The following is a 20,110-nucleotide window of genomic DNA, read 5'->3' on the forward strand; positions in this document are numbered from 1 at the left end:
AGTTCTGCAATATATGCAGCTTTTTCATAAACACAGTATCATATATCCCAAGTTAAATGATATAGAAAACATGTTTGCTCTGCATATGCATGTATCTGTCCATAATACAGAGACTTTGCACTTTGGAAGACACTGCACAAAGATAAGAAAAATGTACTTTGAAAAAACATTTTCATAGGGATCTGGCACACACCTATCCTTGATATCTTTCCATTTAGGGGCCAGAACAGAGATGTATTTAGAAATCAGTTTAAAAACCTCTAGTTCTGAGGTGAACATCTTCATGGAATATTATTTATTAATTCCAGTATAAAAACATCCTAATAAAATGTTTCGATTATACTAAATGTCATCAGGTAGAAAGGGCTGCATCTATCTATTAAAAGGAATATAAACATAAAGAAACAAGAGATGACAGCAGCAATGGGGCCATCAATACATCGCCAATTAATTCCTTATGGATGTCAGTAATTCTAGTGTGTAGCGCCTGTTAAAGAAGCATGCCCAAAATAAGCACACATGCCTCTTTCCAAGACAGCATGAAGAGCTTGGAGAGTTTCAGTTTTCACACGTGAAACGTTCCCTGTTGCTGGTCACTTGATCACAGTTTAATATTAATTTGGAAGGACGAAGATTGCATTTAAGATGAGGATAGTTTTGATTGTTCACATGAAAGTCACAGCTGTAAAATCAATTCTCTCCCATGTTTCCTGGGGGAGCAGGGGGAGAGAATACCACAAGGGCTATATTTGTACAAAGAACTGCCAGTACTCACTGCTATCAAGCAAACACATAATACATATGAACAAAATCATATGTTTCCAAGAGATTGTTTAGATGCTCACCCACCACAACCTTAAATTAATGAGGACAATGGAAAGGGGGTGGCATGACTTCCATTAATTTACAAAACTACAGATTATGACGGTTGAAAGCTTTCTTAATGACATGTGTTCAATTAAAGTGTCAGATGAACCGACCATACATAATGCCTAACTGATCAGCTATCATGCAAACTCTTAAATTTTACCTTGACTGCTTTCACTCTGGTTTTCTGCTTTCCTTTTTCTTCCCCTTGAAGGTTCCAACTGTTTCTTCTCAGGAGTCTGCAAAAACCAAATCATTCTTCTCAATGAAAAGGAACAAGGAGCCAGCAACAGTTCAACACATGTGCATATTAAAAAGATAACATCCAAGTAATACGCAGATTTACTTTTTCCCCTAGACAACCCCAAACTGTATATATGTAAGAACAAGATACTGACATGAAAAGTGTGGTACCTTCAGTTACATTAGGCCATCTCCACATGTCTTATATGTCCTGGGTTCAATGCTATTGGGAAGTAGGTTTTTTCCCTGCTTCTCCACAGCACTGTGCTACTTCTATGCACCTCCCGTGGCAGCTTCCCCAGATTTTCCCCAATCTTTCCCATTCAGTCTCTAATTGAAAGGTATACCTCTGGAACAAAAGGAGCTAGAGACTTTTTAAAAAATAAAAGTGGAGAATTCACAGAACTTGATACAAGATTGTTGTAACTATGTCCAACTGCTGATTTTTTAAAAATGAAGAAGCCCTTGTGGCATGGGAGGGAACGGCCATTGCCAGGGAACTGGGGAAGGGAAACCTGCCACCTTGAAGGCCTGTTGTTGCTGCACTATACTGGCAATTGCAACGGGGGAATGACACAAACCTGTCCCCACATGGGAAAAACACCTTACACTTAAATTACAAGTTTCACCTTTTCATAAAAATAGTTTACATTTTGTTAAAAATTAAAAATATGTAATTTTCTTGTTAATAACCTTGGTATTCTGTCACTGCCTTCTGTCACTCCCTTCTACATATTACTCCACCCAACAGTCATCATTTACCTTTAACCTAAAAAATTTTTGACCTCCACCTACTTGAATGCGTCTGCCTTCTGTATGCCTAGGGGAGGGATCTGGCATGGAAAGGAGTGGATGCAAGTCATTATTTTTCATAACTCTTTGTGCTAGTCACTTTATCAAGTGTCCTTGCCCATTTACACAGCTTTTACGCTTAAGGGGTTCACAGTGTAATCCTTGACGAAGTTACACATTTCTAAGCCCATATGGACTTGGAAAGCAGGAACTCTGCGCAGGATTATCCTGTTACTAGAAAATACACAGTAAATTACTACAATGCCTGAATGAAGCAAACTTGTTATATATAAATCATTCCATAACATTTTCATGCAGTGCTCACTCCATAGATATATTGTAATAAAAACGTTAACTAAAAGCCAGAAAAATTTAGTAAGATTACTGGAATCAGGTTAAATCAAAAAGGTGAAAATGGAAACACAAACCATTACTTGCACTTCAGAAATAAGGCAAATCCAAGAGATTTTATCATGGAGTAATCTTGAAAACAGCATTCCTACATTTTTTGCATATATGGCACTATCCAGCAGTACTAACTAAAGACAATGCCTTTTATTAATTTGGAATGATAAAAGGCAGCAGAATCCTACTCATGATGAAGAGAGCCTGTTGAACACCAAATTTAAAATGTGCATATTAGATGACTGTGTAAATCCTACAACAAGAGTTGAAATGTATAAAGGAAAAAATGAAGCATGCCTCGTTTTTGAGAACAAGTTACAAATAGGAATGGGCACGAACGGAAATACGAACCAAAGTTCATCACAAACCAGGTGGTTCGCAGTCCGCGAACTGGTGGTTTGTCAGAGCCCATTTCTGACAAACCACAATGAACTTTAGGCTGGTTCGTTTTTTTGTTTTGTCACTGCAGACAGTCTGGCACCATCAATCAATTTCCTAGGCAATTGGAGATGGGCTTTCTGCAGCAGAGGTGTTCACCGGGCGCTTTTCAGCCGATAGGAGGCGTTTGAAAGCAGCAACACTTTTCTTGTCTGCAAGAAAAGTGCTGCTGTTTTCAAAGGGCCTGCCGCTTTTTTAAGCTGATAGGAAGGGGATGCCCCTCCTATCAGCTGAGATCCTTTCTGCACTGGAACTTGTTTATTCTGCTTCCCATGTTTGCAGGAACATGCTTATTTCCTGCTGGCTTTAAAAGCCAGGAAAGGGTTAAATGGCTCCTTTTCCCTCCCTCCCAGGCATGTTTCAGGCTTTGAAAAAGAGGGGGGGGGAACCCAAGCATTTTGCACAGTCCTTTGAAAAGAAAGTGGCAGGGAAGCTGCTGCTTCATCCCCTCCCAGCTTCCCTGCTATTTTGTTTCCAAAGCCATTTTCCAGGTGGTGCCAGAGTTGCAGAAGATGAAGGAGGCTGGAAAGCTCTATTCTGTTATAATCTACACTTTATATTCAAGTACATCAGGGCTAGATAAATTCCAGGCACCTAGAAATTTAACTGTGAGGTCTAATATTTTCAGCAATTATTTTATCATAGTGTCTCTCAATGATCTTCAGAAGTACAAACTTATTTCACATCAGAATTATGTTTTACTGTATACCATAAAATGCATGTGCATGAAGTCCTTGATATTGCTTGTTTCATGTTACCTTTACATCAATTAGTCATGGTAGGTGAATTTATTTCTTAACCTGTTGCTTTTTAGACTAGCTCCAATATTCTATCAAAGAGAGCTTTTTAATGTGATAATGAAGTTAGGAGAAATTAGGGAGATGTTAGGTAGCACTTAGTTGTTAACTTTTTGTTGTGGTAATAACAACCCGAATTACTCCATATTTATTTATACACTACAACACTTTTGTCATTGCTTTAAGAAAATAATGAGAAACTGTGAAGAGTTTATGATTAGGTTTTGCTGTAGCAATAAATAGAAAATATGACCAATAAAACAGAAAAACGCGAAGGCTGAAAAAATAAGTCTGGCTTCTAAATTTTGGGGCTTGCTCCTAGAGCCAAAGAAAATTTATCAAGGCCTGAAGTATAGTACAAAATTTACAAGTCACTAGAAGGTACTTTTCCTTTTTTTAGTCACATTCCTACTTGAGTCTTTAGGAGGAGCTGCTTAGTCCTGGTTTCACATAATTTCTAAAATCTTTACATGTAGCATCAACACATATATAACGAATATATAACAAAACAATATAACCAAACTTGGAATGGAAGTATGACAGATGTTGCTTCAAAGGAGTAAAAGACTCCTTTAATACTGTATTTGGCACAATAACTACAAACAGTTTAAAAAGCCTAAGATACCTTTTCAAACTTGGGCCAAAATAGCTGTAAACCTATACTGAATGTTACTTTGCCAAGTGATGCTATGACACTGCAATGGATCCAAAGGTGCCCTTCCATGAGCAGTACAAAAGAGCAGGAGTCCAGCAGCATCTATGAGACTAACAAAATTTGTGGTACGGGATGATCTTTCAAGAGTCACAGCTCAATTCTTCATATACAGCTAAAATGTATCTTGGAGAGTGGAGTGATTTCAGATATCGAATGACAATAGCTGGTGAATGACAATAGTAGGCGTGATTGGATAGGGTAGGGTATGCAGAGGGGTAGTGGGTATGGAGAAATCAGCATCGGTATTAGGTTTCGATTCAATCCAGGTGGAAGCGTTGTCTTGAGCTTCGTTATCAGCTGCAATTCAGCAGTCTCTCTTTCTAATATCCCTCTGAAATTTCTCTGCAGAATAAGTGCTACTTTTAGGTGAGCAACTGAATGACTTGGAAGGCTAAAATGTTCTCCCACTGGGTTTGGAATGTTGTGGTTTCTGATGTGGCTTATATCCATTAATTCATTGTCAAAGGGACTGGCCAGTTTGTCCAATGTAGCGGGTAGAAGGGCATCGCTCACACATGATGGCATAAATCACATTAGAGGATGAGCAGGAGTATGAACCTGAGATGGTACGGCTGATGTTACTGGGTCCATGAAAAGAAAGACACCTTGAGATCAAACTCCACAATTCATATATAAGGTTACATAAAAATTGCTACTGATTTTTAATTATTTCATACCTCTGATTCTTTGTCACTTAGAGATCCTAAACTTCCAAAACTGTGATTAGAACTTTCATTATTTGTTGAGGCCTGTTTAAAAGAAAAGACACATAAAATGCTTTGAACACAACTAATAGATACAACAGAGCTTATACTTCAAGAAAAAAAAATCATACATATTCTGATCTGCAAATAAGCAGAACTAGAAGTTCTGCTATTGCTGCTTGGTTGTTTCCAAGAACTGGGTGTTGTGTAGGCAATGTCAGGTAGCCAATGAATTTCAGCACTTTCTCTTGATCATTGCGACATTGTGTTTAACACACCTTATTCTGAAGTAGATTGTGTTCACTCTTTGAAAAGCAAGATATTTATACTAGATGATCTAAATGCCTACTTACCTTTGCTCCAACACTACAACTTCCTGTACTCCCAGTGCTGCCACTCACTACTCCTGTGAATCTGGCCTCTAGCAGTTCTTGCCTTCTTGGATCCAGGCTATGAAGCTCATCCATTGCACCTAGAAAACATATGCCCTTGATTATATACACTATAACTAGGTCACTAACATCACAACCATCAGGGTTTTTTTGTTTTCCTTTCATTTTAAAACAATGAAGTCCGACAATACTGAGGCATATTCTACACAGATCAAAAGACGCACCTTCCTCCCCAAACTGATCTGTTACATTAGTACTAAATCGATGCCATTGATGGCATCTCTGAAACATTCCAAGACATCCACACCAAACAATTTCCTCCCATTTATTTCACTCTATTTCACCTTATATATTGTGCCACTCAGAACTGCATTCATAAAAATGTCAACTTTTCAGACAAACCCAAGTCAAATCTCAAAAAAAGCTGAAGAGATCATTTTGTGTACTGCACCACTGAATAGATTTCAACAGAGTGAAATGTAAATTACAATTTTTTAACAAAAAATGTGCTATAATACAAAAGGCTATATATAATAGCTCAACTGTTTACAAGAATCTCTACTGAAAGATTTTATGAAAACTAATGCAGAAGAACAGGGAAATATGCAAATATTACAGCACCTCATCCGACAAAGAACAAATTCAACACAAGACAGTAGATCAGTGCTGGGTTATGTCTAATCACAATTCTACAGGAACACCCAAATCAAGTTCATGAGAATCTCTGCTTCCATCTCAAAAAACATCAAGTTTTTGTGATTGAGAAAATATGCTAGAAAGCGTGTAGTGAAATCTAAACGCAGCATGAACAGCTGTACAAGATACCCAGCGTTGGAGGTAGGGCTCAGCACCCTGCAATGCTCCCCTTTCAACAACCAAATTAGGCACAGAAAATTACGCAAATGTCGCACAATTAGTATGATTTTTTAAAAAACAGAATTCAGTTTTTCTTGACATAATCTGAAGTGACATGCAGAATTTTCATTGTTAGTATATAAATCATACAGTTCAGAAGACAAAAGTTTGCTCTGACGTGCTGAGGACTCGGTTATTAATTTGCAGAAAATAACTAGCATGAATAATGCAGAATAGTCCCTACCTTCCCAAAGAACAGAAGAACTAATCATGATTTGCATAAAGTTATTAAAATATATTTCTGTTCCCTGTATTTCAGCAGACCTAAAAGATAGAACCGCTTACTTTACAGACCCCATATGATCAAAACTGTATATATTCGTAGTGAGAGAGAAGCAAAGTTACATTCTACTCACTAAATACAATACTTTATTCCACACTTATAAAGCATGCCATGCTTATAAAAGCAACACTTACAAAACTAGAACCACTCATATTAAAAGTAGTTGTGCTTGAAGGAATATTGGTAAAAAAATGTAATGTATATCCATGTTTAAAGACACAGAGGCAATATTCATTTCTCATTGTGTATTTTCTCAGCTATTTTGAAATATAGTATTATGCTACCTCAATAGTCAAACAGGAAGGAGATCACAAATGCCACTAAGTAACTTGCACAAAGGAACGAGCACCACATATGCAGAGTCTACAGAAGATGTTTATTCCAAACCCTTTTATTTAAGATACCTACCAGCCTTGCCTTTCAAGATTAGTTCATGTTAGCTTAAAGCCATAATCATATTAGAAACCACTACTGAATCATGAACAGCTTAAAAACCACAATATAATAAATAACTCAACAGCATGAAATCAGCTGCAATTAACTGTCAAGTTTGCTGCTTAAAAGCACTCACCAAAATAACCAATTTCAGCAACTGACTCCTAAGAGTTTTTAAAGCGTCCTTAAACAGCACATCTGAACTAATGCTATTCAATAATTACAGACCTTCACAAGTTGTGACTGGGCTTGGTAGTCAACTTTCTTTTCTGCTAGCCAGTCCAATCCAACCACATTTCCCCTGGTGGTAACAACTCTTGGACTAATCATATTAATAAAAGGAAAGCACTATCTTGAACCTCATCTACATTAATGAGCACGTGACATGACTTTTATTTGTTTTAAGCTGTGATTAATTTTGTTTAGCTTTGCCTGTTTAGCCCTTTCCTCAATTCATCAGAAAACACATAATTTTCATACAAACTCAATCACTATATAACATGTACATTCCCTTCCGAAATAAATTTCTTGTACAAAATGGGCCTTTGGACACATACCGTGAAGGGTCCTTCTCCTCTGAGGACAGGAGGACATCTGTGGGTGTTTCCCACCGTCCTATCAGGGAGGCAGGAAGTTGAAACTTCTTCCTCTTGTAGGTGGGACCACCCCCTGGTCTTCAGTTCGGGTGACTCCCCTCAGCAGTGTTGACTCCTTCATATAAACTGTAATCTATAACTATATCAACTTGTTAATAACTGAAAACAGAGAAGATAAAACACAACGTGCCAAAGAGTGGCAACTAGGAACAGATGAAAAATCACACATACAGAGAATCACAGTGGAATCAGAAAATACTGGTATGAGGTCGGTGGTCTTGATAGTAGACGAAGATCCTGGGAGGGCCAGATGTCCTCCTGTCCTCAGAGGAGAAGGACCCTTCACGGTAAGTGTCCAAAGGCCCATTCTCCCTCTGAGGCAGGAGGACATCTGTGGGTGCCCCCAAAGCAGTCCTTCATCGACCGGGCGGGATTGTATCTTCGTCTTCGACCACATGTTGTAGAACTCTCCGACCGAAGGCCGCGTCTGCCGACGCGTACGTGTGCAGTTGATAGTGTTTAATGAACGTGGATATAGTTGTCCAGGTGGCAGCTTTGCAGATGTCGTCAATCGATGCGTTACGTCTGAGCGCTGCGTTGGTGGCTGCACTCCTCGCTGAATGTGCTGTAATTCCCGGAGGGATGTCCAGCTTGAGGGCTTTGTAGGCTTCCCGAATGCACAACTTGATGTTATAGGCGATGGCCGAGGACGACATGCGCTGACCTAGTTTTGGCGGTGACACATTTATGAACAAGGAATCCGTCTGGCGAATCTTTTCAGTCTGTATTATGTAAGACTTAATGGCCCGACGGACATCCAAATTGTGCCACTCTCTTTCCCTGGGATGACTAGGGTTGGGGCAAAAGGACGGCAGGTTGATCTCCTGTGCCCGATGGAAGGTGGAGTAAGCCTTTGGTAAGAAGGACGGATCAGTCCGTAACACCACCTTCTCCTTGTGGAAGATGCACAGATCTGGCCTAATAGACAGAGCGCCAAGCTCCGATATCCTGCGCGCCGAAGTTATTGCCACCAGGAAAATGGTTTTAAGACTCAGCCATTTCAGAGCAATGTCCTTGATAGGCTCAAATGGCGGCTTGGTGAGTGCTGATAACAAGACGTTCAGACGCCAGGTCGGGAAACGATGCACCACTGGAGGGTTGAGCAGGGTGGCCCCTCTGAGAAATCTCTTGATGTGTTGATGAGACGCGAGGGGAATGCCGTCAATCTCCTGAACGACAGTACCAATTGCCGCTATTTGTTTTCTCAGTGTCGCTGGTCGTAGTCCCCTGTCTAGCCCCTCCTGCAGAAAACCCAGGACGGAATTTAGAGAGGGACCTAGGGAATCCACCCCCTTACGTCGGCACCATCTGTGGAAAGCTTTCCATGCACAATTGTAGACCCTGATTGTGGAGCCTTTTCTGGAAGCCAGGATGGTATCTATGATCTTTGGCACGTAGCCCTGTCGCTGGAGACGTCGCCTCTCAATTTCCACCCTGTCAGTGACCACCATTCTGGGTGGAGATGACAGATAGGGCCCTGGTGCAACAGATCCGCGGATATTGGCAGATGTACCGGGGATGCCACTGACATCAATCGTAGATCGGAAAACCAGGGACGCCTGGGCCACCACGGTGCCACTAGAATCACAGTTGCCCCTTGCTCCCGGATCCGTTGAAGTAGCTTGGGTATCGTCGGTAACGGCGGGAAGGCGTATAGAAGGGTCCTTGGCCATGGGCATGTGAGAGCGTCTACTCCCTCTGCTCTGGGATGGAAGAACCTTGAGTAAAATCTCGGTAACTGAGCGTTCTGATGAGAGGAGAACAAGTCTACCTTCGGAGTTCCGAAGTAGTCCGTCAGTAGGAGAAAGACGTCCCTCTTGAGGGTCCACTCTCCCGGGTGCAGGGTCTCCCTGCTCAGCCAGTCTGCCCGGGTGTTGAGAGTTCCCCGGATGTGCTCTGCTCGAATGGAAGAGAGGTTTCTCTCCGCCCATATCAGGATCTGGTTGGCTTCTCTTTGGAGACCTGACGACCTGGTCCCTCCCTGTTTGTTGATGTATGCTTTGGTAGCTATATTGTCCGTGCGGATCAAGACGTGGCAGCGAAAGATCCGTCCGCTGAAGTGATGCAATGCCCTCAGGACAGCCTTCATCTCTAGGACATTTATAGGGAGTTTCCTCTCCTTCTCTGACCAGCGTCCTTGGACTGGGATCCCGTCTAGGATCGCGCCCCATCCCAACAGGCTGGCGTCCGTGAAAATCTGCGTCGGATGATGCAATAGAAAACTCTTGCCCTGGCCGAGGTTTGAGTCCTTGGTCCACCAGAGAAGACTTTCTTTTACCGTCCGTGGAACCTGGAGTTTGGTATTTGCTTTCTGTGCAATGTGGAATTGAAACGGTCGTAGCAGGGATTGCAGAGGTCTGGTGTGGAACCATCCCCAGTACATAGCCTCCGAGTTTGCCACTAGGAGACCCAGCAGTTTGGATAATTCCATTATCGGGGAAGAAGGAGATTTGACTACATCCATTACTAGTGCCTTGGTCTTGGTTCTCTTTTTCTCTGGAAGAAAGAGACAGCCCTTCCTCGTGTCTATCGTCAGACCTAAGTGTTCTAGCTGTTGCGAGGGCGTCAGAGAGCATTTTGCCCGGTTGACAAGGAACCCGTGCCTTTCCAGGAACTGGATGGTGAATGCTGTCTCTTCCCGCGAGGCTTCTGCCGAAGTCGATCTCAGGAGAATGTCATCCAGATACGGGTGTACATGGATGCCCCTCTCTCTGAGCTTCATTACCGGAACAACTAGCAGCTTGGTAAAGACTCTCGGAGCTGTCGCGAGGCCAAAGGGCATTGCCCTGAACTGCAGGTGAGTGTCCCCCACGCAGAATCTGAGGAACCTGCGATGGGTGGGAGCAATGGGTACATGCAAATAGGCTTCTGTTAAGTCTATTGAAGTCAAGAACTCTCCCTGCTGTAGGGCTTCCGCGATGGACCGGAGAGTTTCCATCCTGAAGTTTCTCAACTTGATGAACCCGTTTACATACTTCAGGTCCAGGATGGAGCGCCAATCCCCATTCTTCTTGGGAACAGTAAAGAAGATCGAGTAGACGCCCCGCCCCTTCTCGTCTGAGGGAACCGGCTCGACGGCTCTTATGTCTATCAGGTGTTGTATAGCCTGGGAAGTTATAGCGCGCCTGAGAGGGTCTTTCTTGAGAGGTGAGCGGAGGAACCGTTCCGGTGGGAGGGAGAAGAACTCTATTAAGTAACCGCTTGAGACAATTTCTGAAACCCAGGCGTCCGCCTTGGAGTCCATCCACGCCTGCTGGAATAGAAGCAGACGTCCCCCCACCGGAACGTTCAAGGAGTCAGGGCCGGGGTCCCTTGTCATCAGCATCCTGTCTGTTGCCGCGAAGACCCTGAGATTTCCCAAATTTTGCGTGGAAGTTTCCTCGTCTCGGTTGTCCTCTGGATGAGCCCCAACCGCGCTTGTGTTCTTGTCTGTTCCTAGGTAAAGTGTGTTGGGTTCTGAATGGCTGGTAAGAATACGAACGTCTCGGAGTGTATTTCAGTGAACGTGGGAGGGACTTCTTCTTGTCCTTGGTCTCCACCAGGACCTTCTCGAGGGGCTCCCCAAAGAGTTTTCCCCCTTGAAATGGGTAGGCTAAGAGAATCAACTTTGCTTGTAGATCTGCAGGCCAGGTTCTAATCCAGAGGAGACGTCTGACTGCGGTGGTAGAGGCCATGGCCCTGGAGGTAAGGGACAGAGAGTCCAGAGTGGCGTCCGCCGTGAAGGTACAGGCCTTGAGAATCCTGTTGGCACCCTCCAGCAGTCGTCTATTGTTGTTGGGGAGCAATTGGATGAGTCTCCTTGTCCATACCACTGCAGCCCGTGACACCGTGGAGGCGATGGCTGACGCTTTGATGGAGGTGGCTAAGGCCTCATGAGCTCTCTTGAGTATGGCTTCACCTTTCTTGTCCAGTCCATCCTTAATGTTGCCATGTCCATCTTCGGAAAGCAGACCTTGAGACTGCAACGCTGCCACTGGGGCGTCTATGATGGGTACCTGTAACAGCTCATCAGCAAAGTTAGAAACCACGTAGATCTTTTTTAAGGCATGCGGGACCTGCTTACATGCTGCCGGCATGGACCATTCAGCCTTTAGCTGACGTTCAAAAAATTCAGGGAATGGGAACACTCTAGCTTTGCTTTCTGACCTGGGGAAGAATTCCCTGTTCCCTTTGTGTCTAGCCTTGTGTCCCTTAGTCTTTGCCTCCTCCGCCTCCTCCCCCTTCTCGGCTTCATTTAAGTCCAGAGCTGAGAGGGTTTTTGATAGCAGATATTGGAAATCTTCCATCTGGAAAAGTCTATTGGGCTGGTCAGGAATATCACTATCAGCCTCCTGATCATCTTCTGATAAAAATTCCCCACCCTCAGATTCCTCACTGAGGGACTGCTCTTCCTCCCTCCACCTGGGGGATGGGTCTGGCACTTTACTCTGGGGCTGTTTTCTGGCCGCCTTGGTGGGCCACGAGCCCCCCTGGGGAGTTCTACTAGGAGCCTGGGGCACCACAGTGGCTCTGGAGGAGGATGGACCAGGCTGGTCTGAATTGCAGAGGTCCAATATTGCAGCTCTGACGGAGTCCCTAATAGCCACCAGCATCTCTGGGGATAAGGGAGAGGAAGAGGCAGCAGCACTTACTTGGTCTTCAGGAGTGTCAGCGCTGAGACTCTGTGCAGGAGTTGCTGTTCCGTGTTGCCTATCTCCCGCCGGGAGGTTGGCAAGCACGTCTTTGCCTTTTGGCGGGAAAGCACTGTCTGCGGCTTTTCCCGCCGATTCTGAGTCCTGCGCCGCTGCGCCGCTGTCCTCTCTCTTCCTCCTGCGTCCCGCGGCTTTCTCCGGCTCCCGGTCAGTTGTTCGGGGCCATTTTCTGGCGGGCTGATCTGTAGGTGACACTCCTCCACCGGGGGTCCGATCATGCCTGCGCGGCAAGTCGGAGTCGGTCGGGTCTGCTCCCGCCGCCGGCAGGACGGCTCCAGGGAGGCAGCCCTCAGCCCTCTCCATGAAGGAATCTTCGGAGTCCGATGACTCCCTTGTCTCCATAGAAGCTTTCTCTCTCCAAGATATGGACAGAAGTAAGGTAAAGGATAGAAAAAGAAAGTGAAAGTATAGGTAGCAGAGCTAACCTAAACTAGAACTGCTCTCCCCTGAGGCAGGAAAAGAACTGAAGACCAGGGGGTGGTCCCACCTACAAGAGGAAGAAGTTTCAACTTCCTGCCTCCCTGATAGGACGGTGGGAAACACCCACAGATGTCCTCCTGCCTCAGACGGAGAATGTGAAGACCTCAAAATAGACATGCTGCATAGTGTTTGAACTTATTATAAAGGCTACAGGCTGGATCCAAAATATTTTTTTGCAAATGAAAGCATTTCCATAAGTGAATACAAGTTTTCTGCCTCCCCAATCTCACTGCAGCCCACTGATCCCATCAAAATACTGCTCCTGGGGGACATGGAACCATATTGGGGAGCTCAATGGGCTGCAGTTGAGGCAGAAAAGTTTATTAACAGAAACCAAATTTTGGATACATTTGCCATTAAAAGGACCAGCACAACATTTAGTTTACTTTCCAGTATGATATAATTTATTATGAAAGTGGAGATGATTGACAAGTTTTCTAAGAACAAGAAGGTCTGTGGCACCTTCAAGGCTTTGGTGGCAAGAGTCAGTTCTTCCAAATTAACGGAGAGAAAAGAGATAGCTTAGTGGTTGAGCATGTGCTTTGCATGCAGACAGTTTCCAAGTTCATACACTGGTATTTCCAGGTACAAGGATCTTTAGTCGCAGGGAAGAGAATGATCTGTGGCTAAGAGCCTCAGGCCCACTGCTCAGAGCAGACAGTGGTGGACTGGCTGCACCCATGGTCTGACACAGTATAAGGAAGCTTCGTATATTCAAGGCTTACTTCTGAGTTAACACTGGGAACCACTGAGAAGCAGTGGTTAGAGTGACAGACTAAAGTCCGAGAGACCCAGGTTCAAATCCCCACTCTGCCTTGGATGTTTGCTGTGTGACCTTGGGCCAGTCACACATTCTCAACCTAACCTACCTGGTAGTGTTGTTGTGAGCATGCAACTGATAATCACTTGTTCTTATTATCTAATCAATATATTGATATACAGATTAAAATATATTCAAGGCGTGCATGGAACATCATTAAAAGAGACGTTGGGACAGAAGGAAGATTGTGGGAAGTATGAAAGCAAGATAAGGTCAAAGAAGAGATTTCAAATGAGGTAGTAATCAGAAGACTAAAATCCCTGGAAGATCCTGGGTTGGGTAAGAATAAACAGCAAAAAATAATGTGTCAGTTAATGAGATGGAAGACTATGCGCAGGTGGCTAAAAGCAGAAATGTTTATCAAGTTATGATGGAATATGAAGCAGACCAGAAGGTAAAAGCAGGAGTGGAGGTAAAGGCCAACATGAGTTGGTGAGCCTGCCAAGTTAAGCTGGTTGAATCCAACTGAAAAGGAGAAGTTCTCTCTAAGGCAGACAAACATCTTGAAACCCTACATAAGGTCCATGAAATATGAAGCCAGTTGGAGGATTCTAAGTGGTCTAGCTTAGCGGCCCCCAACCTTTTTGGCACCAGGGACCGGTTTCTTGGAAGGCAATTTCTCCACCAACCGGGGTGGAGGAGAGACCCAGAGGCATGATAGGAGTCAGCCAGCCAGGCAAGGTGATATTTCTAATGAAAAGTGCAGGGCCAGCCAGGCAAAGCGCAGCCACCCCTCCCAAGTCGGCGACCTCCTACTTCGCCTGTTCCCTGGAGCTGGCTCTGCACTCGCCCGCCACTCACCTCCTGTACGGCCCAGTGGCTAACAGGCCATGGACCAGTACTGGTCTGCGGCCCGGGGGTTGGGGACCCCTGGTCTAGCTGACATAACTGGTGCACCAATTACTTTCCTGGTCTCCTGCTCCAGCTGGATACCAATTGTCTATTTATCTTGGGCCTTCTCTCTGCCTCATATGGAATAATCTTGTACATTGCAAGCTTTTCGTCAAATTGACTTTCTTTGAGATGCAAGACTTTCTTCAGACACTATCACGAGGAGATCTGGCCAACCCCAGCACAAGTAGGTACATGTGAGGGTTTGAGAGAGATGCATGTCCTTATGTTCATCTCATAATGAACATAATTTTAATTTACTTCACCATCTTCACATGCATGGTGAAGTAAATTAAAAATCACATGGTCCTCATTTCTTGCCCAGATCCCTAAATTTATGATGAACATAAAATGGAGGAGAGGTAAATGATGTACGCTCCTTTGCACCCCCGCTGGGGAGAAAAGTGGAATATAAATGAAACAAATCAATAAATATGCATTTGATCAGACTGAGTATCACTGAAATGCTCTGGTCGCTGAGTCTGAAAAGAAATCAGCAGCAATCTTTCAGTTTTAAAGCAGAACTGCTACATAGCACAAAAGCAGGGGCAAGGACGGATGCTTTTTCTAGCGGTACAGTACTTTCTCTCTCTTTCCACCCTTCTTTTTGGCTGAGAAGGAATCAGGACAAGAGGGAAGTAGAAAGGGACTCCAAAGATAGCTGGAGTTGCTTTGAGGCACAGAACAGCTTCCTGCTGAAAATGAAATAAAATCAGCTACAGGCCTAGAGCTACAACGATCTTAAAAAGGCACAGAGCAGCAAATGTCTTGCCTTAAGCGGCAAATGCTGGGGAAAAACACTTCCTCACCACTGGCAACCTGAGAAATGCTTTTGTAGGACACTGATAGTTCTAACACTTAAGTCTACTAATGACCTTTCAGCATATACGTCAGAGAACATTATTCAGTGAGCTAACACATGACAGACTGCTTTAATTGTTAATAGAACTAGCCATTTTCTTGACATCAGGTGCTTTCATTTTTTTAGTTTGATATAAATTCAAACCCTATAACCAGCTAATGAAACCACTCGGATCAAGGGCTGAATCTACTTAAATCCAAATACCAGGGTGTGATGTTTGATTACCATCAACAGTATTTTGCAAGCAAAGTGATTTGTAAATGTGAACTATTTTGTTCGAGAATTAATCAACATTGTCAAGACACAGCAGCAAAGGATATGAAGAGTTTTTGCACAAGAATTAAGCACAACATGTGTGACTACAGAAAAGTAGTGCCAGGCTTCACTGATGAAAAATTCACCATCTTTTAGCCTCCATAGTAAAGCCACAGGGAGAGGAAGAGGAAGAGGAAGTCAGGCACTTAGTATGCAACCTATCAGATTATGAAATCTGCATGCCAAGGTAATGGATCAGATGGTGGCTGGGTGAGTGACGTAATACATATGAGGCTAGAGAGCAAAGTACAAACAAAAAGACTCTGTACTAAAGAGAACTCCAACCTTAGTATTAGTGCAGTTGCATGGACATGTAACCACACCCCTGCCACAAGAGGTTTTTGAAACTATTTTAAAATTTTGCGTGCCACAAAAATTCTCAGCAAAAGACTTTCAGAGTCAGTTCACAAAGCAAACATGGAACGTATGGATAAGCTGCCTGACCAAAGTGTTTTGAGCATGCACACTTACACCAGATTTTCTGGTTATTTGATCCCTGAGGATCGGATCTGCTTTGGGCCTTTGTAGTTCCACACTTGTGGGGGGTCAAACTAAAGTAGTGTCTATTTTTTTCTGCGATGGAAAAACACTCCTTTTTGTGCTGGGGAACGTCAGTTTCATCAGGGGATCTGCTAAGGGTTTTTGTTTGTTTTTGTTTAAGCTACCAAGGTTGCAATGCTGCTGTTTAAATTTTTTTACAATGGACTAAAAACATATAGAAATTACAGAGGGAACCTTTAAAATATCAAGTGGATCTTTGCAGACTATTTGTGTTAGCCATACTGCGGCCTTTCCCCCCCATCAGTTGCAACATTTTTTTTTAAGGAGCCAAAGTTGCAACCTTGGTGTTTTAAAAAAAAACCTAGGAAAAAAAATCTGGATTGGTTGTTCTTTAACCAATCAAATTCAAGGAGATAAAGGGGTGGGTGAAAGGAAGGGCCAGGCCAGGCCTCACATGGAAGAAGGCATTCTGCACTTGAAAAAAGCCACCGTTTGATTTAACTGGAAAAAAAATCAGGGAACGCTTGCAGGGAGAAAAGTCACAGAAAAGCCAGGGAAAGATGGATCCTATGGCAGATGAAGCCTCTTTCCGTGCATAATGCAAAAATGTCTAGGAAGCAGTTTGGAAACTGAATCAAGAGTATTTCGACATTGCATGCAGAACTCTGGATAAAAATGGATGCAGTACGGAGGCAGAACCAATGAAAAAGACCCATGTGGAAAAGACTCAAAGGGACCTAGAATAAAGAGATTTTTAAAAAATTCAACCTTACTTTCTGCAAAACTGCACACAGTGTCAAAAACTTAAAAACCCAAATCAATCAGACACCAAACGCTTTAAGGAGACTCAACAGTGTAATCCTAAACAGGGGAACACCCTTTGAAGTTGACTGAAATCTGGACTTAGAAGGGTATAATTCTGTTTAGGTCGGTACTGCAAGTATCTCAAAAATGCCACAGAACATAACTTAAACCTGATTTACAGAAGAATAAGATGGCAGAATACTGAGGTGGTAGAATGGAAGGTACCACTTCAGATTGCAGGTAATGGATTCCAGGTCTGATGTTCCCTCACATACAAATCTCCATGCAAACAAAAAGCCAGTAACAGCAAGAGGAAAAGCCTCTATTCCTCACTCTTTGGCTTGCTGTACTTTTTTTTTGTTTCCAGAGAATGCAACTCCCAGATGCATTCTGAGGTGGTATAGTCCACTCTACCATCTCAGCATTCTACCACCTTATTTCCACTGTGGTTTTTAGCATGTGTAAATCAGATTTAAGCCTGTTACTGTACTAGTGAGTAAAACTGGTTACGAGGACTCAAAACTACCATATTCGCAACTCAGGGTGCAAACTGCCCATTTCTGAAAATACTGTCCTCTCCTTAGGCCAACTTGCCCATTTATAGTCATTCAGAGCTGCTTCAATTCCCCGCCTCCTCCAATTTCTGTCTAGAAAAAAAAGCATTTGCAGTAATAAAGGGACGGCATCAAGAATGCTATTTCCAGAGTTTTACAGATCAAGAAGTTATCATGGGTGTGTGGATCCTTGTGTCACCATACAGACATATTCTTCCAATGCTGAGCTTACTGTCTTCCCAGAATAAAAAGTTAGATTGTTCCCAGAACAATCCAAGTTTAGTATTCCAAATAAAATTACATTTTTATCACAAATGCATATATGGAGGGGTTTTCCCTCTATCATTTCTCTTCATCAACTTTTTTTGGTCTTTCCCATATTCTAGCAAGAATTTACTAGTACAGACTGATCGTCTTGTTTCCGATAACAAAGAATGTCTCAAAAACATTAGCAGCTAATTACTATCTACTGTCAGTAAGAACATAAGGCTGCATCAAACTGATCAATATTGTCTGCACTATTAACTCCATCTTCATGAAAGAAGCAAGGTCTAACAGCTCTTTCATTTTTCTACATGCATGTGCACATACAGTACAGCAGGCTAACCATTTGGCTTTCAGCATTCTTTTCCCATCACTCTTATGTCTAAACAAAAGACATAAATGGCCCTTTTATCTCCTGTTTAATCAGTAAGTTATTCTATTGAGATCTGGCCCAACATAAAGGTCAATGCTCAGTTTCAACCCAAGGTTACTTGGCTAAACTAATTTTACCAACATCTGTGTCTGCGGTTACACTGGGGTTTTTTTTCTATTTTTGCTGATGTTAAACAACTCCAGAAGACAAAGAGGTTAGATCAGGTGTATGAAAACATCCAACCAGGATCCAGAATAAAGGACTGGAGACTCACCAGGAGGGGTCCTTGTATCTGGAACCTGAGGGCATTATTTTGAATGCCCATCAATCCACTTGGAGGCAGGAAGTTAGCTGCAATCTCTCATCTCCTTTCCTCATGCTTTTCAGTTTGGAGACTTCTACAGTCATATATGGAGAAAAACACCACACCCGAAAAGACCACATGCCAACAAAGATAGCAATAATAACCAATTGAAATAACCACAGGGAACAACTATTCACAGAGAGTAAACAGTTAATAAATACGATTGGCAGCAGGAGCTCTGGATCCTTCAGGCAAATACAAAGCAAGGTAGGACAAGACAATGCCGGATAGAATGAACCCTCACAGTGAGCATCCAATATTTTGTATAGAGATGTAAAATTTCCAGAAATTTTGAAGCTGTGAGGGGGGGGGGGAGACACTACTTTCCCCAGGGTTTTTTCCTCAGAAAAAAAAATTAAAGGAAAAATTGAAATATATGCAATGCTTATTCCCCTATCAAACCTAAACTTGTTTTGCTCCTTTAACAACATTGAAATGGATCATTTGTAATTTAATTAGTATATAATATTGTATTAATTTGCATATTTTTGGAATTTGAAAGTATAAATACTGTAGCTGTCTACAAGCAAAAGAACAAATACTGAGAGAGATAAAGCTGCAAACTGCTGCACCCTACGCTCTTAGCCCATTTCATTCATTCCAAATGAAAAATATACTCAAAATGTCCCTATTTTTCCCACTGGTAAAATTTAATGCTGTAAACTAAGTAAACTTTTGCCTTTTTAAAAACTGAGTAAAACCTTGAATTCAAGTATTTCATTCATTTCAAAAGGAAGGGTTATATATTATATTATACTATATTATACTGGTCTGCTATATTGAAGAGTATAAGATCTATACTATATTGATAGTATAACTGATAGATGTATATTATAGTGATAGAATATTTGATAGCATAATTGATAGAAGTATATTATATTGATAGGATATTTGATATATATGATAGAATACCTGGAAAAAAAATTAGAAGGTGCTTAGAGTAAGGGATTTATTAAGTAATAAGAGGGGTTAAGGGTTGGAAAGCTGTTGGAAGTCGATACGGGGGAGGAAAAGGGTGGGGGATAGGGTTAATTAGATATTCAGGGAATGTATGTATTGAATTTGAAAATTTTAATATTTAATATTCGACACCCACCAATGTTAATGGTTTTTTATGATGTTTTAATGTTTTTATAATGTTTTTGCTGTTTTTAATTTGTTGTCAAACTGCCCTGAGCCCGTCTGACAGGGAGAGTGGTCTAAAAATGTAATTAAATAAATAAATAAATAAAAGTATACTCACCAATAAATTTTTTTTTAAAAAAAAAATCATTTCAAAAGGAAGGGGCTTCATAGAAACTTTTTCAGTGCTTCTATCTGAAAATCAATTTTAAAATCCTAAGACTTCCATGCTATACATTTTGAGTGGGCAAAGCCTTGTCTAGAATTTCACCCTGAAGGGATCCAAAATGTGTCGATTTGTCCACTGTTCTAATTTGATGGAGAGGCTTGGGACATGAGGTAGCTTATCTCCCGCTTTCTGCGAAAAGTAGATTTAAAGATGAACGCTGGACTCAGACAAAAGACCAAACACGCAGCAACCAGCATG

The 20,110-nt window shown here is 42.4% G+C and overlaps 1 protein-coding gene across 1 annotated transcript in view; it reads right to left on the reverse strand.

Annotated features, from left to right (window-relative positions):
• Positions 1-20,110, reverse strand: part of TLK1 (tousled like kinase 1) — a 79,048-nt gene that overhangs the window by 31,791 nt on the left and 27,147 nt on the right. The window contains exons 2-4 of the mRNA XM_054970836.1: positions 5,315-5,433; positions 4,935-5,006; positions 1,031-1,106 (exon numbers count right to left, since the gene is read on the reverse strand). Of these exons, the coding sequence (XP_054826811.1) occupies positions 1,031-1,106; positions 4,935-5,006; positions 5,315-5,433 (267 nt within the window). The remainder of the gene's footprint in view (positions 1-1,030; positions 1,107-4,934; positions 5,007-5,314; positions 5,434-20,110) is intronic.

This window comes from Eublepharis macularius, chromosome 2, assembly GCF_028583425.1.
Source record: "Eublepharis macularius isolate TG4126 chromosome 2, MPM_Emac_v1.0, whole genome shotgun sequence".
NCBI classification, from domain to species: Eukaryota; Metazoa; Chordata; class Lepidosauria; order Squamata; family Eublepharidae; genus Eublepharis; species Eublepharis macularius.